General features: G+C 36.4%; 3 protein-coding genes across 5 annotated transcripts in view; 2 read left to right on the forward strand and 1 right to left on the reverse strand.

The window, feature by feature from the left end:
* The window catches only part of BRIX1 (biogenesis of ribosomes BRX1), a 9483-nt gene extending 4647 nt beyond the window's left edge, over positions 1 to 4836 (forward strand). The window contains exons 4-10 of the mRNA XM_081297914.1: positions 1375 to 1445; positions 1696 to 1745; positions 1848 to 1921; positions 2077 to 2127; positions 2551 to 2652; positions 3999 to 4127; positions 4361 to 4836. Coding sequence (XP_081154040.1) covers positions 1375 to 1445; positions 1696 to 1745; positions 1848 to 1921; positions 2077 to 2127; positions 2551 to 2652; positions 3999 to 4127; positions 4361 to 4630 — 747 coding nt within the window. The 3' untranslated portion in view covers positions 4631 to 4836. The remainder of the gene's footprint in view (positions 1 to 1374; positions 1446 to 1695; positions 1746 to 1847; positions 1922 to 2076; positions 2128 to 2550; positions 2653 to 3998; positions 4128 to 4360) is intronic.
* The window catches only part of RAD1 (RAD1 checkpoint DNA exonuclease), a 22585-nt gene extending 12979 nt beyond the window's left edge, over positions 1 to 9606 (reverse strand). Inside the window, exons 1-2 of one of the 3 annotated variants that reach the window (XM_081297930.1) lie at positions 7479 to 7617; positions 5312 to 5384 (exon numbers count right to left, since the gene is read on the reverse strand). The gene's annotated coding sequence lies outside the window, so the exon portion shown is untranslated. Of the gene's footprint in view, positions 1 to 5311; positions 5385 to 7478; positions 7618 to 7870 lie in introns of those variants that run through there. The other 2 variants (XM_081297931.1, XM_081297932.1) reach the window with 2 other exon arrangements.
* The window catches only part of DNAJC21 (DnaJ heat shock protein family (Hsp40) member C21), a 25227-nt gene continuing 7818 nt past the window's right edge, over positions 7597 to 25005 (forward strand). Inside the window, exons 1-8 of the mRNA XM_081297897.1 lie at positions 7597 to 7769; positions 14389 to 14482; positions 16042 to 16165; positions 16448 to 16570; positions 16955 to 17259; positions 18295 to 18446; positions 22005 to 22092; positions 24807 to 24965. Of these exons, the coding sequence (XP_081154023.1) occupies positions 7673 to 7769; positions 14389 to 14482; positions 16042 to 16165; positions 16448 to 16570; positions 16955 to 17259; positions 18295 to 18446; positions 22005 to 22092; positions 24807 to 24965 (1142 nt within the window). The 5' untranslated portion in view covers positions 7597 to 7672. The remainder of the gene's footprint in view (positions 7770 to 14388; positions 14483 to 16041; positions 16166 to 16447; positions 16571 to 16954; positions 17260 to 18294; positions 18447 to 22004; positions 22093 to 24806; positions 24966 to 25005) is intronic.

Here is a 25005-nt window from a genome sequence, read left to right on the forward strand (position 1 = left end):
AAAGATACCTCATTTGCTTTCTTTCATAATGTCTATATTGTACAAAATTCATAGTAGATATTCATAAAAATTACCAACCAATCTGTATAAAATAAAATTAAAGTCACTGAATATTTATAGAAAATCCACATCATAAAAATAATTGTGCCAAAAAAGTGATATATGTGAGATTTGTTCTTAAATAGTATAAACTAATAGTAGTAGAAAGTATTATTGAAGATATTAAACCTGTATTTGAAAGAAAGCTTCTTTTATTTACTCATTTAGCACAAATTTTTAAATCTCTGCTCTAATATTATTCTGTGTACTACGGAATCATTGTTTACGAAAATACTACCCCTGCTGTTGTGGAGCTTTCATTCTAACAAGGTGGGCCATAAACAAAATTTATAATTTCAAAGAGGGAAGAGAAAATTTATAATTTTCAAGGAGATAGAAGTAAAGCAACATATGAGTTTTTGGCAACTTAGCTAAACTGGAAAGGCCTTTCTGAAGGAATGCTGTTCAACTTAATATTTGAGTAGAGACTTAAGTAGAAATATGTGTGGAAGAACATGCTATGTAGAAGAAAAAAAAAAGTAGAAGTGGCACAAACTTAATGTTATTTATTCTGAGACCAGTAATTTTATGATACAAAAGCATTGGGCCTAATATTTTTTTTAAAGTTGCTAGGTTTAAAGTCTCAAGTAATTTATGAATATCATATTGGATAGCTTGAGTTTATGTATATCAACATAATACAAGAGTTTGCTCTTGTGTTTTGTGTATTTCCTTAAGGGTTACTTTGTAAACCTTCAAGATGTTGAAGTCCAGTTCAATTTGGAGTAGGTTTTACATGGTTTTGCTTTTCACCAATCCTATAATGATTTTATAGAACAAGATCATCAAGAAATGTGATAAGTGTAAATCAGGAGGAAAAACTTGAATTTTATGAATTTAAAATAAAAAACCTAAGAAGTTGAGGATAAAATAACCACTATAAAAGCATTGATTCTATAAGGATGGTATATTCATAAGATTGATGCGTTTAATTGTGGTGTGCCTTATCTTAGGGCATTTATTTTCAGTCTTTGTATTTGGAAATAGGACTATGGTTGGAAGAAGAACCAATAATCAAAAGTGAGACCAGTTGCTTTAAAATGCTAGGCCAAACAGAGTAGGATAGATCCGTCTACCAAAGAGTTGCTCAGAAAACTCTTGAGATATCCTACCCAAGAGGAACTTTATTTCTGGAAAGAATAAATTCACCTAGGTATAGACCTTGGTGCCTATTAATTTGCTTAAATGTTTTTGGAGAAATTTGTTTGAATTGCACAAAACTAATTACATTCTCACTTGTATCATATACATTTTTCTGTACTTTGCTTCATTTAGGTCTGTGAAATGAAAAACTGCAATAAATGCATCTATTTTGAAGCTAAGAAAAAACAGGATCTCTATATGTGGTAAGAGGATTATTATTAAGATTTGCATTGAACTTAAATGGGCTTCTCTTTGTACCTCTTATGTAATAGAATCCTTTCAGTTTTTTACGTAAAAGAGGGGAGAATGAAGCAAACTCATTTGATTTCACAAAATTTGAAGCCTTTAAAGAAAATTTAATATTTCAATAAGCATATTATGGTGTCTTTTCTTGAATAGGTGGTAAGCATATACTATATTCTAAATTCTAAAAGTTTTCCTCATATATTCCAGGCTTTCAAATTCACCTCATGGGCCATCTGCCAAATTCCTTGTTCAAAACAGTAAGTTAACTCAGTTTTATTTTTTAAAGAAAAAATTAATAATCATTTGGAATAATTGAGTCAAAGTTACAACTATTTTTGTTTTTGTTTTAATTTTTCTAGTTCATACCCTGGCTGAATTAAAGCTGACAGGAAATTGTTTGAAAGGTTCTCGGCCCCTTTTGTCTTTTGACCCTGTAAGTTTCTCATACAGTGTCTGATTTTCTTATTTTGCATAGCTGTTTTTTAGTAGATATAGTTGTGTATATAATTTGGTTTAGTTAATATAAAGAACAATTTTAAGTTATGCATTCTACTAGTGTCAAATAATACGTTCTTTTCATTTTTGTAGGCTTTTGATGAATTGTCACACTATTCATTGTTAAAAGAACTCTTAATTCAGGTAAATATCTTTCCTAGAAAGCATTTTTAGTAAGAAGTGACTGTCTTCCTTTGGACTTTTTTGTATGAGTGTCTAATACTAGGGATTGAATCCAGGGCAGCTCTACTACCAAGATGCCTAGTCTTTATAAGTTGCCCAGGTTGGTGATGACCTTTTGATTCTCAGCCTTGTGAGTTAAGGTCTTCCTTTAGACTTTTTATTAACTTATCAAAAACATTTATAAAGGGCTGGGGATGTGGCTCAAGCGGTAGTGCGCTCGCTTGACATGCGCGCGGCGCTGGGTTCGATCCTCAGCACCACATACAAATAAAGATGTTGTGTTCGCTGAAAACTAAAGAATAAATATTAAAAAATTCTCTCTCAAAAAAAAATCATAAACGCCTTGTGATAAGTAATTAATGTGTTTTTTTTTTTTTTAACTAGATTTTTAGTACACCCAGATATCATCCCAAAAGCCAACCATTTGTGGACCATGTGTTTACTTTCACCATTTTGGATAACAGAATATGGTTTCGGAACTTTCAGGTTAGCTTTACTTTGCTTTTAAATTATAGATTTAAGTAAGATGTGGGATTATTTGTAGACATAGAAAATGCAACCTGTAAGTCCTTTTGTTTTAAATAGTCCTTTTCAGAGGTTTACTGCAAATAAATAATTGTCTATTACTCATTTTAAGTGATCTCTGTCTTCGTCTTTTCATGGTCATGAGTTAATATGGAGTGCAGGTTTTTTCACAAGCCATGGTATGTTTTGTTTTTATAAAAAGGAAAATCTTGCTGGGTGCAGTGGCATACGCCTATAATCCCAGTGGCTTGGGAGGCCAAGGCAGGAGGATCACAAGTTCAAAGTCAGCCTCAGCAAAAAAGTGAGACGCTAAGCAACTCAGTGAGACCCTGTCTCTAAATAAAATACAAAATAAGTCTGGGGAGGTGGCTCAGTGGCCGAGTGCACCTGAGTTCAATACCCAGTACTGCATTAAAAAAAAGGAAAATCTCTGGTGTAATTAGGGTTCCAAATTTTTACTAAAGAATTTATGTAAAGAATACAAGAAAATATGTTTTTCTTCCAAAGGTTACTATCTATCCAGGGGGCAAGGAGGAGTTAAGACAGACAAACATGACTTCTGTAGAAAGCATTCAATGAGAACTATTAGATGAGTCACACTGTGACTCATTCAGAAGAGGTGATTCTTGAAATCTTGAAGCAGAAATTTGGTAGAATAAGTCTGCAGAAAGATGGAGAACTGAATGACAGCAGCAAGAACAAAATTTGAAACAGCATATGGACTCTTACCTGTGTGTTTTATATAAGACTCCTTGCAATATGAATTAAGTATATTCCATTCTTAACCTCTGAGGGCAGACATACCTGAACCAACATATAGTGTTAATGTTCGTGAGAAGCAAGATGTGAAACAAATTCAGATTAGTCAATTTTTTTTTTTCTTTTTTTGGTATTAGGTTTAAACCCAGAGGTGCTTAACCACTGAGCCCTATCCCCAGGTGTTGTTTTTTTATCGTTGTTTTGTTTTTGAGACAGGGTCTTGGTAAGTTGCATTGGGCTGGCTTTGAACTTGTGATCCTTCTGCCTCAGCCTCCTGGGCCGATGAGATTATAGGCATGCCACTGCTTCCAGCAGATTAGTCAATTTTTAAAGATCATATTGAGAAAACATACGTATTTTTCCCGAACAACCTCCTGTAACTAGTAATAGATTCAGAAAATATTGATGATTTGGCACTTGCCGAGTTTTCTCCATGTCTCTACCTTAATTTTACTGACTATCAGTTGTTTTAGCACATTTGTAATGAGGGTATATCCAGTTTTGAGTTGTATATCCAAACCAAAATGAATCTTTCCCTTCTGTTAAAGATCATAGAAGAAGATGCTGCTCTTGTAGAAATAGGACCTCGTTTTGTCTTGAATCTTATAAAGATTTTTCAAGGAAGTTTTGGAGGACCAACTTTATATGAAAATCCTCACTACCAGTCACCAAACATGGTAAGCTTTTTTGTTGTTGTTTAGTGGTCTTCAGTGTACCAGAACTCTGTGACCAAAATAATTTCTTAAAGTAATTATTAAAACTGTGAAACCAGGTTTGATTTTTGTTATGTATATACCTGTGAATTACTACCTTTTCTCATGACACTGGGTGAAGGAACAGAGTTCCTAAGTGAATGTCTGCCTTATATAAAATGTTTATTACAAAACCACCTAATCTTTGTTGTTTTTAGCATCGGCGTATCATAAGATCTATCACAGCTGCAAAATACAAAGAGAAACAGCAAGTGAAAGATGTGCAGAAACTTCGAAAGAAAGAGCCAAAGACTATTCTTCCACATGATCCCACTGAAGATGTTTTTGTTACACCAGCTGAGAAAAAAACAATAGAAATACAGTGGGTAAAACCAGAGCCAAAAGTCGATTTGAAAGCAAGAAAAAAAAGGATTTACAAAAGGCAAAGAAAAATGAACCAGAAGATGAACAGTGGGAATGCAAAATGAATCAATGGATAAAGATTTGTTTTTCAGTTGTTGTGTATTTATTTTGTATTGAGTATGTAAATACTTTTATCCAGGACTACCTTTTGTCTAATTAGTGTACCATTTAAAAGAAAAAAATCTTAAAAATCAGTGATGCTTATCATTTTCCAAATAAAATATCACCAGAACTCATCAGTTAACTGTTGTTTTTCTTGTCAGCTTGTTTGATATTACTGAAAACTTAGAATGCTCAATGGTTTAGGATTGTTTTTTTGGGTTAGAATTTTTAGTTTAGCAACACTGAAATTCATTTTATTTATTGGGTTCTTACTACATACAAAGACTTTGGGCTCTTTGGGAGCATAGTTGCTAAGTAGTAAAATAGGGATACCCTGGTAGATAGCAAAGCATCTTAACTGAGCTTTGGCTCCTAGCGTCACCAATTAATGAAGCCTTGGAAAACTTAACGTCTGATCTTTTTCTCACCTCAAAAGAGAATTCATTAAAAATTTTTAAGTTTTGAGAATCAAATGAGTTAATACCTATGTTGAAAGCACTTTGTATACTATAATTTTGTTTTAGAAGCAATGGGTATAGATTATTTTTTAAACCTAGTCTTGCTGGGTGTGGTAGTACATGCCTGTAATCCAAGCAGTTTGGGAGGCTGAAGCAGGAGGATTGCAAATTAGAGACAAACCTTACCAACTTAGACCCCATCTCAAAATAAAAAGACTGGGATGCAGTGGTAGACTGCCTCTGGATTCAATCCCCTGAACTGCAAAAAAACAAAAAGAAGAAAAAGTCAAGTACCAGAACATTTCTGGGCTTAAGATCTTAGAGACAGATTAGTAATGGGAAAAAAAGAGTCTTCCAGTGACCATGGGACAGATAGAAATATTTATAATACATATACATTTTATAAAATTGAGTCATGTACATGCTGTCATTTATTTATTGGCTTCACATTGGTCATTTTCCCATGTTTACGTGTTTCCTAGCTGCATGCTTGTACTTTATACCACAGCTATATAATCTGATCAGTATCTATGGCCCCTTATTGTTGAATATTTCAGTTTTATTACTTTTTCTGATTCAGATGCTTACAGTGAATATTTCTACACATTAAGTGATGGTTTTTTAGAAATGGGACTCAAGTCAAACATTTTAAACAATATTTTGCTTGATAGAGCATTCATTTCATTGCATCTTTTGCCAATGGTGAGATAATATCAGAAAAAAAGGTTTGGTTTTAAAAGTTAGTTTTTCTTTTGTGACTAGACTTGTTTTTCTGTAGTAAGGTTATCTTCTACAGATTTCTAAAAGTTCTTATATAGTAAAGTTATTTTAGACTTCTGTCCTGTATTACATTTTCATTATGTCTTATTTTGAATCTTTGGAAAGAACTATTAATCTTCCATTATTTAATTTTTAATTTTCTGCTAAAGATCTTAGTTGTATGTTAACTATGTTACTTATCTTTAAATAGTCTAAATTAGACTAGTTGTACAAGTAATTCAGTTCAGAGGTTCACTTCTGTGGTTAATTAAGTCCAAATCTAGTTAAACACAAAAAACAAGGTGGCCATTGGTTTATTTAGGCAATTATGGATAGCCTTGGATTAAAAAAATGAGACACACTATTCAGGATTGTTAAACACCCACATCTCAGAAAAAGGTTGCTCTTAAAACAAACTAACAATTTGCCAGTTTGAAGACACCTTTTTGAGAGATGCATTGTGGAGTTCAGGTAGAATCTCCAACCTCATATTTGTAAACGATCAATTTCCATATGGGAATGTTTTTATGCCCTAAATTTTCACAATCATTTATATGGATACCTTATCTGAGTGAACTCTGGAATGGATCATCTCCCAAATCCATGTTCATTTAGAAGTTAATCTATTATTTTCTTAAGACTGAAATTTATATTCAGGGTCATTGTCTTTAAAATTTCTAAACATTGTTATAGGCCAAAATAGGTCTCAGAAAAAAAAAAAAAAAGCAAGTGACTTCCAGATTTTGTACATGAAGGCAGATATAGTGGGAATAAAAAGAACCTCTCCCACCAAATCCATTCACAGGAGAGGAAAGGTCCCATGTTTCTTCAAACCTTATTAAATTGGAATTTTTTTTACAGACCTTCCATCAATGCAGAGCAGTTAAGCTAGTCAGATAACCCAAACCTTGTTGATTAAAAATTATCCCATAATTGCTTTCTTAATCTAAACCAATCTGGCAAGTGCAATGAAGCCAGACAGGATTTAAGTAATGGATGGATAGATAAGCACAATTGCATGTGTATGGGTTATTTTAAATGTGTTGATGTTTTCTTCTTAAATTGTTTGATAAGCTGATTTATACAATCTTCTTTAATGCCATTTCTCATGTATATTGGTCAAAGTGATTGGTAGCATAGGTTTTACCAAGTGGCAGCTGCCAAGAAGTGAATGTAGTCCAATGAATCCGGCCATTACATAGAGAAGGAGACTTGAGCCAACCACTTGACTACTCGGAGCCCCATTTGCCTCATCTATTACAAGGGGGACTTAGTTGAGAAATAATCTGAACCCCATGATATTTTCGAGAATCCTTCCCATACCAACCTTGTCTCCCTCCCGCCTCAGCCCTCAAGCGGGCTGTCCAGTCAGTGTCACTCACCGACTGCGGTTTGTGCCGCTCACAATGACACCCGCCGTGGCCCCGCCCACTGCCCGGAGGCCACGCCTCCCACTCCTTCAGCGCCCCTACGAAGCCCCGCCTTCCTCCCCGCGGCTCTTCCCGGAATAGAGCCCAGCCCCCGCCCATGCGGAGCCGCGGCCGCCGGCGCCGCCCCCTCTGCGCGCCCGCGTGCCGCAGCCCGCGTCGCCTACCGCCGCCGCGCGCCTCCGCTGCCCCGCGCCGCTGCCGCCGCCGCCGCCGCCACGCTCGCTGGCTGGCCGGGTGCGGGCGCCGGGCTCCCGCCGGAGGAGAGGACAACCAACGCCGCCGCCGCCGCCGCTCGGGTCCGGGCCCGGGTCCCGGCCCCGTCCCGGGCCCCGGCCACAACCCCCTGCCGGGCCCGACCATGAAGTGTCACTACGAGGCGCTGGGGGTGCGGCGCGACGCCAGCGAGGAGGAGCTCAAGAAGGCCTATCGGAAGCTGGCCCTGAAATGGCACCCGGGTAGGTTACCGCCCCGCAACCGCCAAGGCGCTGGGAAAAGCCCGGGCGACCTTTCTCACCCCGTCCCGCGTGACACCGGGAGGCTGGCGGGCGCGACCTACCTGCCGTTGGGCCAGATGGCAGCGCACAGTCTGCCCATCCTGCGGTGGACGCCCCTCTCCTTCCCGCATCGCCCGTGTTTGGGAAGCCCACACTCTGGCGACTTCACCTGCCCTCTCGCAGGTTCTGCTCAGAACATCTGGGTTCTGCCCTGCCCTGGAAGGAGTCGGCCTGGCAAGCCTCCGCCCTGCCGGTCCTGCTGGCCCAGCCTTCGGCGATCCTCCCTCAGCTGCCCTGAACTCGGTTGGGGAACCCCAGCTGCTTAGAGCTCACCTAGGGCTCCTTTCTTCCTGGAGTGAAGACCAGGGAGCCAGTAGGATGTCTTAGAAAGGGATGCCTGTGTTTTTTTCTTTTAGTGGGCTGCTTAAACACACCCTGTGAATTGGACGTTTGTCTTCAGATGAAGAGTTCTAATCAGGTGTCTTCCATAATGAAGTTTTTGTATGTTCACTTTGACATGCGCCTTCTTTTGGATATTTTGTTTGTATCCAGGCCTGTGCGACTTTTCTGAAGTAATCTGATCTTCCAGACTGGGTCACTAAGACCATAGTTGAATCTTCGCTTTTGGGGAGTTTTAATAAGAGGCTTTTATTTTAACCATTAATTAATAAACAGACTCTCCAATATATGCAAGTCACCGCACTGTGTAACACGTAGATTATGAAATGCCACGGCAGGTATTTTACAGTCTAGTTGGGAAAACATTCCTCACACACATTAAGAGTTAACTACAAGTGCAAAGGAAAAATAGCACAACATACTAACAGAAAAACTAGTAAATGCCCAGAAATTCAAGGAGGGAGTTATCACTATGTACTGATAGATGCTGAGGTTTTCCCTCTTTATAGAAACTTTGATTGGGTCCTGGAAGAATGGAATGTGGAAAAATGAACTAACAAGGATGGGAAGAACTTTGGTGGTGGGCAAAAGATCTTCCAGCAAGGGGTTTAGCAAATGCAGTGTTTATAGAAAGAAGGAAAAATAGGGATTGGTAAGAGCTGAAGAAATACTGGGGAGCAGAGTCAGAAGGGAATGTCTGTAGTTGATGGAATAAGAAATAGGGTTATTAGCATGTTACTCAATTAATAGTAATTACCAAGAGAGGAACTAAAATATATATACATATATTGGAAGGACAGAAATAAGTGAACTAAATGTTCATCATAGCAGGAAGTAAGACAGGCAAAATTAATAAATCCCAAAATAGTGTAAAAATAGTAGAAGTGTATTGGCAGAATGACAGGTAACTATCATTACCTGTTTTACTAAGATATTTTGGTAGGGTATATGAAGGCACTGAGTGATTTATATAGGGCTAGCAAGGTCAGGGAACAACTAAGGAGAACCCAAGCTGTGCTTAGGGCTAGGTTGAGGGGAAAGGTTCAGATAGCGCAAAGGAAAGATTACTAGATTTGGTGAGTAATCACTGTGAGGAAGAAAGGAATAAGTATGCACATGTTAATGAATGCAGGAACTGATTGTCAGGAACTAACTGAATAATCATAGTTTGTGTCATCCTAAATACATTTAAGTTTGAAAATGTTTGTATATTCCTATTTTCCCACAGAAACATGATTTTGGTTTGCTTGCTCTGTTAAGTGTGTTTCTCAAATGTTTAATTTTGTTTTATGCACAGGACATTGTATTAGATATTTCTGGGGTTAAGCTTTGCTTCAGAGAATAATGTGTCCTTGATATAGAAAGTTTGTTTGTTTTTTATGCTATTAAAAAAAAGAGAAGGAAAAATTATTTTTTTTTTTCATGGAGGAGCTGAGAATAATTTCCAGTGGGATCAATAGTTCCACCTATGAGATCCCTTTTGTGAAGGCAGGCTTTCAGTAATTCATCAATGACTATTTCCTGAGCTCTGTGAACAGGGTGGGAAAGACCCTTTCCTGGTGGCATTTGCATTCTGTGGGAGAGACAGGTAGGAATGGGCAATTTTCAGTATGGTGTGAGAAGGGGGTTGTATGAGGACAAATATAAGGTGCTTATGAGTCCATGTACTCACTCTGGACTAGGTGTGTGTGGGGGCGGGGAGCAGAGATGGAGAGAGCCATTCAGAAAATGCATCCCTGAAGAAGTGACATCTGAGGGGAAAGACAGGAGAGAACATGAGGAGGAGATGAGCATGGCCAGGTAAGCAGGGCTGGTCCTGAAGTTTTGGTAAACTGGAGTAGGGCTTTAGCCTGAGGGCATTGGGACCTGAAGCCATCAAGGACCTGGAAGCAGGGGAATGATAGATTCAGGTTTTTCAAGTTTCTCTCAGACTGTTGTTGGGAGTGGGTAATGGAAGGCACAAGACCAGAGGTATGGAGGCCAGGAGGTCAAGAAATTGAAATCACTAAACTGATATGAAATCTCTGAGCCAGGTACCAAATTTTTCATTGAGTCAGGAAGACAATTGAACAGTGATGAAGAGAAGAGGATGATTGGCCAAATGGTCTGAATCTCAAAGGAATGCTACTTCTTTTTTTTTTTTTAATTTTTATTATTGGTTGTTCAAAACATTACATAGTTCTTGACATATCATATTTCATACATTTGATTCAACCGATGTGATTCTGCAATCTGTATATGGGGTAAAAATGGGAGTTCATAACCCACAGGAATGCTACTTCTTACCTGTGGGAGAGTAAAGGATCGGTGGCCAGGCAGATGGCTGCTCTCGGAGTGCTGTGGCAAGAGGAGCCAAGAGGCCTGTAGAGTGTTTTCAGGGAGCCAAGGCCAGGTTTAAAAGGCACTACCCTTGAAATCTTCTAGAAGGCACTGTCAAAAAGTTAAGGAGGGGGCAGAAGAGTGAATGTGAGAAGAGAAAAGCACAAAGATAGCGTGAGAATGAACTACTTAAACTCCAGTGACTGGATTTGTAATACATGTGACTTTCGCATATAGAAAATGTAAACTTGCCTTATTATTGCTTGTTTACCTTATTACACTTAGATTTGAGTTTGATATATTTATGTGAAATAGAAAGCCATATGACAGATTGAAAAAAATTACTTAAGAAAATGACTCTAGTAAGAGATGAGACTGTATTTTTAGATGGTATGTTCATGGGTTTTGTGTGTTTAATTAAAGCTTTAGCTTTCTCTAGACTTCTTCAGGAGAGGAAAGAAGAGAATGGGACAAAGGAGGAGGACAAGGTACAATACTGGTAAAAAGGAAAAATAAACACCTTTCCCCCTCTCTTACAGGTACCTGTTTTTGTTGTATTTAGGAAGATTCAGTTGCTGGCTTTTTGTAGGTCATTTAATTTGGACTTCTTTTTTTTCTTTTTGTCTGACAAAAAAAAAAAAAATTCAGACTTAAAATTTCTCCCAATTGTCCTAGGATGCCAGAGAAGAAGTGTAGGCTGGTTAGATCGTGATGCTCTGGTTGTTTAGGAGCCCTACTTGAGGTGTGCTTGATGAATATTGAAGTGAATATTGGAAAATGCCAGAACATTACAGGACTCTGTCCTTATTCTTTTCCTTTTGAACATGTTTTTAATGATTTGGTGAAGACATAGAACTCATAACTCTTTGTAGCTGGACCTTGAAGGGGTATTGGAATTGTGCTCAACATCCTGTGATGGGAAGCTGGCTACAGTGGCTAATCCAAAAAGTTGTTACATGACCAGAAATCTGGAGGAGGCCTGTCCTGAGAGCTCCAGCTGCTTGATGAGTCCATTGGAGACCTGCTCCATAGTCCTCACCCTAGGGTTTGAATCCTTATATCAAGTTTAGGCAGTAAAGCCTCAAAAACAGAAGTGAATTGTTTTCTGTGTAGAGATACAGAGATAAGACAGCTGGGGCCTGGAATAGCTGTTTTCAACCATGAAGCCTTTGGACTTTCTGCTGAGGAACTCTCAGATGGCTTGCTCACCTATCATCCAAGATAGCAGCTTGTGGGAGGACAGGATAAAGGGAGGACAGAATAAAGGAAGGGCAGGAGTGTGTGCTAATTACCTTTTAAGGAGTTTTAAAAGCTGCTGTATAATATTTTTATAGATTTTATTGGCCAGAGCTTAATTACCTGTTTACACCCAAGCTTCAAGGGAGGCTGAGAAATGAACTCTTTATTTCTGGGGCCAAGTGTCTAAAATCAGGGTTAATTGGAAGGAGAAGGTAGCCAGCAGTCTTTGTCACATTTTTAAATTGAGTATGGCTTCATCTGTAAGCTTACACCTTAGCTTTGGGCAGGATACAACTAATACTTTAAGGGCACACTGTGAGTGTCACCCAGGTCCCTTTTCTTCAAGGGAACAGTGTCTTTCCTGAGAGTCTTCACTTAGTGGCTAAAACTTGCCACCTGATAACCACAAAAAAAAAGAAAGTCTGAAATATTTTAACTGGATATATTGCCACTGGGAACATCTGTTACAGAGTGACAGTCAAAAAATTGCAACAGAGCTCCGTGTGTCCTGTTCTACCTAGAACCTGATTGCAAAAGGGTCACAACAAGATATAATTGCTAGATTCATCAGAAGCAGCAGAAAGCCTAACCACTTTATTTTTCTTACTATAAGACATCTTTACCAACATACTTTATTTCATGAGCTTGGTAAAAAATGTTCAATATCACTGCATATCTCTTGACTTTTGTCTCTTGATCTCAAGATAGCTGCTGAAGCTTCAGCCATTACATCTATATGTAAGACAATCAATATAAAAGAGGAAGGAGGAAGAAAATATAATTTTACTTTCATTGCATTGGTCAGAACCTTGTCACAAGGCTATTCCTACCAGCCAGGGTGGTTGGATAAGCAAGTATCTGTGTATATCCAGCCCCTGCACACCCCTCACCTCCAGTAGAGACTAAAGAGAAAAGGAGGAGAGGGTATTGAATGATCTAACTTATAGTGTCTGTCACAGAATGGATTAAATCCTATATTTGAGTTTATGAAAGTAACTGATTGTACAGTTAGTAATAGACTTGTCAGTAAAGAAAAAAATATGAACCTTTGCCAACCATTAATTCTGTATGATAGTATGCTGCTGCTTAGGAATTAATGTAATTGGTTATAGTGATTAAAAGTGTAATATTTCAGAAGTAACAAGTGGCTCATTGATTATCTATGCCTATCTTAGACTGCATTGGAAATAAGGGATTCTGATGTGCCATAAGAAGTGGGAGTACTCAGTGCAGAGAAAAAGTGGGTAGGGAGATGGGGTATTGGCTGAAAAACTCAGCACTTGTCTAGCTGAGTTACTATCAGATTGTGTTACTTCTCATATACAGAGAGGTTCTAAAGATAGAGATAATTTTTACTTAATATAAGATTTCTTTCACTTTTACAAAAGACCATGATTCTAAAATGTCTATAAAGCTTTTTGTGTTAAAGCATCAGTAAAAACAGCCATGGCAAATTGCCACACTAAAGTATTGTCAGTATTAAGTGTTGAGCAGAAGGCCACTTACAGGACTGGGATCATTGTGTTGAGATCTGAGAAAAGGCAGTAGTAAGATGCCTTTGAGAGTCAGTGATACAGATAGTATTTATAGGGAATATATTTCTGTCATCATATCTTTTATCTAACCTCTTAGAAGATAAGTATTGAGTTGTAGCTTAAAGAACTTTGACATTCTTAAAATACTTTCCTTTCAAATGTATTAGTTTTCTATTGCTACAAGACAAATTAACAAAGCAACAAAAACAGCAGACATCTATTTATTATATAGACTCCCAAGTTTCTGAGACTCAGAATTGGGAATGACTTGTCTGGGTGATTTTTGCTTAGGGCTTCTCATGAGGTTATATGATCACTGAGAGAATCAGTTCATTTCCAGGCTAATGCATGTAGTTGTTGGCATGCCCAAGGTGCCTACAGCTCTGAGAGCCTCCAGTTTTTACCCCATGAACTTTTCCATAGGCTGTCTGGTTCCTCAGCTATGGCATTTTTTAACTATGCCCAGAGAGAGTGAGAGCCCAAGATAGAAACTTCAGTCTTTCATAACCTCATTGTATGCAGGATGTATTATTATTCCTGCCTCTGCTGTTGGTCACAGAGACCGACCCTACTAATGAGGGAGGGAACAGACAGCATAGGATATGAGTGCTTGGAGGAGGAGATCACTGAGTGCCAGCTACCACCTGAAACAAAGATGCTATCAGAATCCACAGCTAAGGGAAGAATAATTAGTATCTGTATATTTTTAATTTTATCAAGTTTATTTTGGTATATACTGACCAAAAAAAAATGAACACTAAATGTAATCTAGCATGAGATACTAGATAAATAACAGTCTTTATATAACTGATTTGGAATTTTTTTCTCATTGTGGAAATAAAATGTATGCTACTTAAGGTTTTCTATTTCTGGATTCCAGGTTGAAGATTCAGTGATAACACCAAGACTTATAGATGCTTGTGACAGATTGCTGCTTATCAACTGTCATCGTAGATTTCTATTTTTCTTAGTTGTTTTTCTTTATTTTATACATTCTTCATCTGTTTGGCCTTTGTGATGGAAGACTCTCCCTGACAGTCTGTCTTCTACTTTTTTAATGATGGAATTTTGTAATTTTATTTTAACAGATAAAAATCTGGATAACGCCGCAGAAGCAGCTGAACAATTTAAATTAATTCAAGCAGCATATGATGTATTGAGCGACCCTCAGGAAAGAGCATGGTAAGCATCACCTTGTCTTTCCCATTCTCATTTATTTTGTTGGAAGGGATCATCAATATAGGTTTGATTTTTTTTTTTAATTAATACACTAGATGGTTTCAGTGTGTTCTGAAGCATCTATCAGTTATTCATTATGTAAAATGCAGTATTATGGTAGGAAGGAACTTTGGAGATACTTCTTGCTACTATCTGGTTTAATAGGTGATTAAACAAAGTTTGGTGATTTTATGTAGTTTTAATTTTTATACTCTAAGTGATTTCTTATTACTTGTTCCCTTTGGTGTATGACAAATTTACTGATGTCCAACAGGAATAAGACTGACTTGTCCTTAAATTAGGTAGATCTGGGTGGCAAGGAGGATCTCACATTCAAGACCAACCTAGGCAGTAAAGTGAGACTTGTTTCAAACAAACAAAAGCAAGAGTGTTTAATATAAGAATTATACATAAAATATGTGAAGAATATTTGTTAAGTTTCTATATTTATAACAGATACTTTTACTAGATAATTTAATTTCATTTCTAAATAAAAGTTTCTATGTTTGAAAGTTGTGAGTTTTCAGATTCTTGATTAACCTTTTACAAGTGGTAAGTTTTAAACCCTGACACAGACATGCAAGATCCTGCTGTTACAAAGTGAAGGTGGTGTTTGGTGCTACTGTGTATTGTCTGTGCATTCAGCATTGTGCAGAACAGCTGACTCTCAAAGAGAGATTGTGAAGAAAATTCTATAAAATTGTCTTTTATAAGAAAATCAGAGATTCCTAAACTTTTCACTGCCTGAAGAATTTGGAGATCTGGCCTTAGAAATTCTGCTTTCCTCTTGGAACTTTTTCAGATTCCTCCCTGACTTCCTCTTGTTTAAAGCCTCTTCTCTAGAATTTAGGTTGTTTTCTTGACCCATGAACTTTCATGTCTTTTTACATAAAGCTCCTGCCTAGTAGCTCTCCTATTGCCTTGAGGCAGTACTATGTAGTGGCAGGAACCTGATTTGCCCAGTGCAGGAGACCTAGTTTTGAATTCTGATGATACTGTTTGTGGATTTTATGATCATGGACAGTATTTAATATGACTGAAATTTAGTTTTCCATTGTATTAAACAGTGATGATAGTAACTACCTTTACAGAGTTAATATGAATAGTAATTATATATGTATAAAGCTCATAGATTTAAGTTTACTTAAACATAAAAAGAGTCTTATCTTGCAATTTGGTAAATTCTCAAATTTACTTATGGACCAAATTGTGTCCAATATTGTCTTTATTTGTACTGTTTCTTTCCTATGCAAATGCACCTTTCTAGGAGAATCATAGAAATTTACTGGCTTTTTAAATTTCTCTGTTCATATGGGCTAATATTACATAAAGTTAGGAGCTATAGCACAGTTTTTTAAAAGGCTTAAGTTTTTTCATGTTAATATTTCCTTAAAATTGGTTGTATATTGGACACATTGAAATGTATACTGACATTTTGGTTGGTATGTAGTGAGGAGTCCTTTGAATTCTTATTTATTTGGCTTTCACCAACGGTGCCTATTTTTTATTTTTGTATTTTTAAGGTATGATAATCATAGAGAGGCCTTACTTAAAGGAGGGCTTGATGGAGAATACCAAGATGACAGCTTAGATTTGCTTCACTATTTCACTGTTACCTGTTATTCTGGTTATGGAGACGATGAAAAGGTAAGGAAAGTCTTAATTTCTTAAGTAAGACTCAAATAGAGAATTTTTAAAAGTATTCTAAAATAAAAAGTGAAGCAATGTTCATTTTGAACCCTTAAAATTCAGTGCCTTCATATTTACATAAAAACTTCCAGTTGATACTAAGTGTACTGGCATTGACCAGAGCTGAATTCTATAAATTTTCAATGTGAAGAGTTTTTCATCTTACATTTTAAAATATTTCTTTGTGATTAGACTATAAAAATATTAAGTATTTGTGTTTCTGATTTTTTTTTTTTTAAGGGTTTCTACACAGTGTATCGTAGTGTTTTTGAAATGATTGCAAAGGAAGAACTGGAATCTGTGTTAGAGGAGGATGTTGAGGATTTCCCAACTTTTGGAGACTCCCAGAGTGACTATGATACGGTAAAAGACAAGCGCATTACATTTTATAATTAGCATTTATCACTCTTTTTCCCATTTTCTGATTTTTAAAGAAATGAGTCCTAGTCCTGTGTTATGACGACTTCTCTTATCCTCTCTCCTTTTGAAGGAACATGCTGTTCTCTCAGAGCCACACTCTTTGCTTTTTCTGTAAATGGACCATAATCTTTTTCTTTGGCCAGTAAGATTGTTTTCTTTTTTTCTTAAATCTGTTGAAGAGTAGTTTAAATTCTTAAAAGGATTGTGCATTGATTAGTGGGATTGCTATATATATATGAAAAAAGAAAGTGGGATGTTTTGGATCATTAATATTTACTGCTTTTTTAAAAAAAAAAGTAGAATTTTACCTATTTTCTTTGTCACTAGGTAGTCCACCCTTTCTACGCTTATTGGCAGAGTTTCTGCACCCAAAAGAATTTTGCTTGGAAGGAAGAATATGATACACGGCAAGCTTCAAACCGCTGGGAAAAACGAGCCATGGAAAAAGAAAACAAAAAGATTCGAGACAAAGCAAGGAAAGAGAAGAATGAGCTTGTTCGGCAGCTGGTAGCTTTCATCCGGAAAAGAGATAAAAGAGTGCAGGCACATCGGAAGCTTGTAGAGGAACAGAATGCAGAGAAATCGAGGAAGGCTGAGGAGATGAGACGGCAACAGAAACTAAAGCAGGCAAAGTATGTTACTGGCTCCTTTCTCAGTTTTAGGAAGGATCAAGGGCAGCATCAGTAGGGAACAGATTTTGGGTTCTCATGTCATGTTCAGTCATTATTGTGATTTAATCCTGGCATTAGGTAGAATGTTTTCACCCATTATGAAAACATTTTCATTTTAATTTGGGTATTTTTCTTTAGAGGCCCTTTATACTTGAAGTCCTTTATAGATTCTTATAAAATATAATAGTAACTAATGTTAATTGAATTCTTACTGTGTGCAAGGCCCTGTTCTGATTGCTTTCCCACCACAATTCTGTGTAGAATTTTTTTTCTTTTTTTTTTTAATTTTATTTTTTAGTCGTAGTTGGACACAACACCTTTATTTCAATTGTTTATTTTTTTATGTGGTGCTGAGGATCGAACCCAGGGTCTCACATGTGCGAGGCGAGCACTCTACCGCTGAGCCCCAACCCCAGCCCTCTGTGTAGAATTTTTATCCTCTTCATTCTTGTGAAGAAATGAAACAGAAAGCCCAAGGTCACATACCTAGTCAATCACAGAGCTGGGAATCAGATCCAAGTCTACTTTAGGGCCTTGCTTTTAACCATCATGCAACATTGCATTTCTGTTGATATTCTGAGATATTAAGTTCATTTTAGTTTCTTTAAAGTTTTGTTGTTAAGAGTAAACTGTAAACATTTGGGTCCAGAACATTGTAGTATTCTGTTACAAGTCATTCACTTACTAAAAATTCTATGTATTTCACCTGTCATCTTTTGAAGATTAGTATTTTATTTGACTTAAAGTGATCTGAAGACTTTTTACATGCTGTAAAGATTTATGTTTTAAAACCCATTATAAAGCAATTAAAACCAGCTAGGTGACAGGTTTCAGTGACTTTGCCAGAGATTTAACTTAAGCACAGGGTTTAGGTTTGTAAGCATTACAGCTTGGGAGGAAGAAGGTCTCTAGGGGATAGATTTTTAAGCCTAAGAAACGAGTAAAACCCTTGTAGAGATATGCTTGTCAGAGTAAGGCTTTGTTCTGTGAATCTAGGCTGGCAGAACAGTACAGAGAACAGAGCTGGATGACCGTGGCCAATTTGGAGAAGGAACTCCGGGAGATGGAAGCACGATATGAAAAGGAGTTTGGAGATGGATCAGATGATAATGAAATGGAGCAGCATGAGCTTAAAGATGGACAAAATGGTAATTTTTATTGACTAACAGATTTTGGGAAATAAATTTTATTGTGTGCAAGGATGTACACTCAGAACACTACAAGTTCCAGTAAAGGGACCCAGGAATTGGACAGTAGGGAAGGGAAAACCCAGAGGATCCTTGAGTTCCAGCTGATTATTGCCAGCTCTGTGCCAGAGTTTTCATTCTTTTGTTTGCTTTCTAAGTAAAGCTGGAAATCTGGATTTTATGGAACATCTCCCAATTTTTAATCTAATTTTTTAAATTAAAAATAATTGTATGGGTCTCACATAGGTACTCTATTGAAGCAGTCTAGTTCAGGTAGTTTGTTTATAAGTTATTTTGTCTGTAATCTAAATGACTTGCATTTCTGGCTGCTTAAATGTAATGACAGGTGAAGAGCATGAGGAAAAGACTAACATTAAACAGAGACGAGTGGGGTGGGAGAAAGGGAGAGAGAAGGGAAACTGTATGGAAATGTTACACAAAATTACATATAAGAGTTTGTGAGGGGAAAGGGGAAAAAAAAAACAAGGGAGAGAATTAAACAACAGCAGATGGGGTAGAGAGGGAAAATGAGAGGGAAGGAGGGGGGGGATAGTAGGGGATAGGAAAGGTAGCAAAATACAACAGTCATTAATATGATATTATGTAAAAATGTGGATGTGTAACCGATGTGATTCTGCAATTTGTATTTGGGGTAAAAAATGGGAGTTCATAACCCACTTGAATCAAATGTATGGAAGACGATATGTCATGAGCTTTGTAATGTTTTGAACAAGCAATAAAAAAAAATGTAATGACAGGTGAGCATATTCAGAAGTGTCTGACTGGCCTTTCAAAGAAAATGCAGTTAAACAGTAGGTCAAGTTGTAATAGCAGTTATTTCCAGAAAAGCGGATTTTGTGCAAAAGTCTGTGTGGTATGTATTAATTATTTCTCTTTCTTCTAACTTTGTAGAAAGGCTCCTCTTAGTGTCCCAGAATATTTTCTGTGCCTCTATCATCAAAGCATAATCAAGTGACTACGCCAAAAGTGAGGTTTTGGCATTTTTGAGAATAGCTGTATATCTGATTTTTCCACACTGCCTCTGGCATTTCCATAAATAAAACCAAGTTATATAAATAGTTTACTAATTTCACATAGCTGTGAATGTGATTTTTTTCTTACTAGTAGCCTGAACGATAAAATGACAAATTTTTATTCATTCAAAATGATTAGGAAATGAAGTGTTTTATTAGTGAATTAGAAATAGTATGTGAAAAAGTGCTTTGAAAATTATAAAGCACTTTATAAATGTGAAATGTCCTAATTCACAGCTTTATACTTTATAAGGTCGTTTTTTTTTAATTTTTATATTTTGTTTTTAGTTATACATGACAGAATGTATTTTGACATATTATACATACATGGAGTATATCTTCCCATTTTTGTAGTTATACACGATGTGGCGTTACACGGGTTGTGTAGGAAAGTTATATCTGATTCATTCTACTGCCTTTCCTAGTTTCATGCCTCTTCTCTTCCATTCATTTCCCTTTGTCTAATCCAGTGAATTTCTTCTCCCCCACACACATGCTGATTGTGTGTTAGCATCCACATATTAGAGAGGAATATTCAGTCTTTTTTTTTGTTTTTTGTTTTTTTGAGATTGGCTTATTTCACTTAGCATGATAGTCTCCAGTTCCATCCATTTAACAGCAAATACTATAATTTTCCTTTTATATACAAGATCTCACTTAATCCTCATGAAATACTCTTTAAATGTAGATTTTGCCAATGAAATTATATCCATTTTACTGAAGAGGAAAGTAGGAGTCTAAGAGATTGGCATAAACCTGAGAACATAACCCACTTTGAGATGTAGATTTTTTTTTTTTACTTCAAATCCAGCATTCTAAATTAACTGATTAATTAAAGATTATTTCACGTATATGATATTTTGAAAGTACACACATAATTGGAAAATAACACCACATGCAGTAGGTCCCACTTTGATTTTACCTTCCATTGTTTCAGTTACTTTTGGTCAGCTGTGGTCTGAAAATATTAAATGGAAAATTATATAAATAACTTGCTTTAAATTGTGCATTAATCTTAGTAGTGTGATAACATTTTGCACAATTCTGTCTCACCCCATTTGGAAAGGGAATCATCCCTTTTTCCAGAGTATATGCTGCTCATAGTCACTTAGTAGCCCTCTAGGTTATCAGATTAACTGTCATGGTATCACAGTGCTTTTGGTCAGGTAACCTTTTGTTTTATTTAATAGTGATCCCAAAATGCAAGACTAACAAAGCTGGCAATTATGATATGCCAAATAAAAGCCTTAATAAAGTGCTTTCTTTAAATGAAAAGTTGCCTGTAATCCCATTGAAACTCAGGAGGCTGAGGCAGGAGGATCTCAAGTTCAAGGACAGCCTCAGCAACTTAGTGAGGTCTTAAGCAACTTAGTGAGACTCTAGCTCTAAATAAAAAAAAACAGTTGAGGATGTGGTTAGTGGTTAAGTGCTCCTGGCTTCAATCTCTGGTACCTAAATAAATAAATAAAATAAAAGGTGGAAGTTTTTGATTTAAGGAAAGGAAAAAAGTCGTGCGGAGATTACTAAGAACTCAATCAAGTAAGAATGAATCTTGTAACTATGAAATTGTAAAGAAGAAAAACAATCCATACTAGTTTTACTATTCAATTTCAAACTGCAAAGTTAGAGCCACCGTTTGTGGTAAGTGCTTGGTTAAGGTGGAAAAGGCATTCATTTATATAATTTGGTGTAGTATCTGTGATTTCAGGTATCCACCAAAGGTTTTGGAATAAATCCTGTGGTTAAGGGGAACTACTGTCCTGGACATTAACCCTAATAGGATGTATTTGGGTTATTTGTGACTTCAGTGAGTAATTCTTCAGACTTATATTAACATTACTTATAAAGAACCAGAATGTAGAATATGAAAGAGATACCTTGGGATCTTTATTATTGGTAATAATAAATCCCAAATGGCATTAATTTATTTTTTATTTCCTAAAAAGTAGAATATGGGATTGTTGTTGGAAGAATTTCATTTGAGCTCCTTAGTCACTTGGATTTCATGGGATTACAATGATAGTAATTATTCTTTTTTAATAAAACCTCAAGCTTATAAAAAGGGCTGTAAAGAAAATGTTTAAACTTTTCCATATAATATACTGTTTTAAGACCTGTTCAGTAATAATGGACTGTGGTAAGCTAAGTTTAAGCTTATCAGAGTAGATCACAGTTGTAAAAAACCTGTGTTGAAAAACCTGCTTTGTGGTTGAATATTAAAATGGCGTTTGATGTTCTACACTGAGTTCCCACTTAGGACTTCACAGATTTTCTGAATCTTCTGAGCATACTTATGAAAAGAATGTGTAAAATAGGGTGATTTATTTGAAAGCTTTTGTTGCTTTTGAAAGACCAATTCAAGTCCTGACAGCGTATGGTTGGTTTGTTTTTGTTTTTATTTTTGTTTTAGATTCATTTATCATTTGTTACTTTAGGTTTGTATTCTAACCAAGTAGGATTCTTACCATAAGCTTTCCTCTCTTAGGTAAAGATAGTGATGAGGCGGAGGATACTGAGCTTTTTGATGACCTTTACTGCCCAGCATGTGACAAATCTTTCAAGACAGAAAAGGCGTAAGTTTAATATCATTGAACTCACCTTTTCTTTTGAGGTAAAATGTAACACTTGAATGTCCTTAAAAGACTTTGCTTACAGCAGTAGATCACTGACCCCTACTGGGAAGAAAGAAGTTTTTGTACCAGTAGTTAAGCCTGTTGTACCAGTTGTCATTCATCTCAATATTCCTGTGTAGTATCTGCTTTTTAAACACACATGATGTTTCCAGAAAGAAGTTCTGCTTGTTGAGACAAGACATAGTCATACAGTTGAGGAGGCTAGACTGCAATCATCGATCCCCATTATTGGCATCAAATGTCCAACCATTGCTGTTCCATGGATGTTGTTAATACCAGCCTAGGAACTTTAAACTTGTCCTGCCAAGAGTCTGTTTACTGAAGGGGAATCGCTTCATCTTGTGGGAATAGTGATGAAGAGTGAAACATTAAAAAGGATTCTATCATAAAAGAAGGAGGAGAGTACATGGGAGAAAATGAGAGTCACACCATTAGGGAAAAGAAGCATAACGCCTGAAAGTAGAAGGAGAGTGAAGGATGAGAATGCAGTTGTGGCAGTGTGAACAAGTATTACTGGGTCATGCTAAGGAGAATTGGCAGAGTACTAAAAGAAGCAGTAAGAGGCAGAAAAGTTAAAAACAAGCAAAAAACAAAACAAAATGCAGTAGTGAGAGTTTTTTGGAATTATTATTATTTTTTTAATTTGGAAATAATATCACACCCAAAGAAAAGTTCCAAGAATAAAATATGGTATACCCTATTTACTTGTTGCTACTATTTTGCCCCATTTACATGTGTTTCCTCTACTCACACATGCATGTGCACACACACATACAGCTTTTTTCCTATACTGTTTGAAAGCAAGTTTCATATCTACTGCTTTTACCTCTAAATACTTACTGATATAGGAAGAATGAAGATATGTTACGAACATATAACATTGGTGAAGTACTTTTATCTAATTTATTGCTTATATTCCAGTTTTGCTAGTTGATTTTTTATTAATATTCTGTATAGCATATTCCCTATTTCAGTACAGAATCCAAACTAGGATCATACACTTGATATCATTTGTCTCTCTAGTCTTATATAATCTGTAATAGTTAACTTATCTTTTATGCCATTTAGATTTTGGAGGTATAGTATCACTTTAAAATGTTTATTTCTTGAGAGCCAGGCACAGTGGTACATGCCTGTAATCTCAGTGACTTCCAAGATTTGAGGCAGGAGGATTGCAAGTTCAAGGCCAGCCCCTGAAATTTAGCAAGGCCCTAAGCAACTTCCCCTGTTTCAAAATTAAAAAAAAAAAAAAAAAAGAATTTAAAGGCTGGGAATGTAGCTCAGTGGTTAAGCACCCCTGAGTAAAATCGCCCCCACCCATGGTCCCCCAAAAGGCTTTTTCTTAAATATATCTTATTTAGGGTTTGCTACTTCACAATTAGACTCCAGTTGTGCATCCCCAGGTGGATACTTCATAACATTATTAAGGGTTCTCTTATTTAGGGTTTGCTACTTCACAATTAGACTCCAGTTGTGCATCCCCAGGTGGATACTTCATAACATTATTAAGGGTTCATATCTGGGGACACACAAAGTCACCTCTTCATTGGTGATCATTTTGATTACCTAATCAAGGTGTTATTCAGTTTTTCTATTGCAGAATTAGTACTTTTTTCCCTTGCAAAAATTTTCCTTAGAAACATGCTTAATCTGTAGGGAGAAACCCCCACAAATGTAGCGTCCATTGACAATTTTCATCTTGCATGAGTTGAGTATCGCTAATCTGAAAATTCAGAATCTAAAATTCTCCCAAATCCTAAACAAAAATTTTGAGTGCAGATATAATGCCCAAAGTAGGAAAATTCTGCACCTCTTTTCTTGCAATGGACCTAGTCAAAATGCAGGCACATTGAACATATTATATAAAATCATTTGTGAAACATAGCTGAATTTTGTGTTTAAACTTGGATCCCATCCCCAAGATATCTTACGATACGATATGTTTATTTTGGATACATTGAAATAGCATTCAAACATGTGTCTGAACTTAGATTCAGGGTAGTAGGAGTGAGAAGGTAGACTCCGCTTGAGAAGGTGAAAACCAGCTGTTGAAAAAGCAAAAGGAAGTAAACTACTTTTGTCCTTCAAGCCTTCATATCACTATTACTCTAGGGGTATTCCTTTTGAAGTTAGAATGTGTATCTTTCCATTTTCAATGATCCCTGAAAGACTGTAGCATGGCCTGAAATAGAGAAGCCACTTTTAGCAAATACTTAGTGATTAAAAGGAAATTGTGGAGAAAGCTTTAATTTTAAGAATTGAAAAATACATATATGGCAAATATTTTCTCCCCCTGTGGGGCTTGCCTTTTTGTTCTCATAGTGTCTTTTGTTCAATGTTTTTTGTTTTATATTATTCATAAAAATAATATTTTCTTGAAATAAAGGTACAAAATCATGCATTAAGAGAAAATAACAAATAGAGAATTTTGCAAGAAAAGAAGGAAAAAAATATATAAAAATTAAAAGGAAGAAAATGAGGGGAGTGCTGAGATCCCAGGGGCCTTAATATCTGGGCAGTCCTGACCAACTTCTGTTGCTCTGTAAAAAAAATTCCAAACATATGGCAATTTCAATTTGGTTGCAATCATCCAGCAACTTCCCTGAGAATATATGAACATTAGTACAGCTACTCATATCAGATTCTTCTTTCAGCATGAAGAATCATGAAAAGTCAAAGAAGCATCGGGAAATGGTTGCCTTGTTAAAACAACAATTGGAGGAAGAAGAAGAAAATTTTTCAGGATCTCATATAGATGAAAATCTATTGAATGCCAATTCCGAGGAAGAAATAGAAGATACACCAAAGCAAAAGTACTTTTTAATATTAAATTTCACTAGATATATTTGTCAC

The sequence above is a fragment of the Spermophilus citellus genome (assembly GCF_964194105.1).
Source record: "Spermophilus citellus genome assembly, chromosome: 1".
NCBI classification, from domain to species: domain Eukaryota; kingdom Metazoa; phylum Chordata; class Mammalia; order Rodentia; family Sciuridae; genus Spermophilus; species Spermophilus citellus.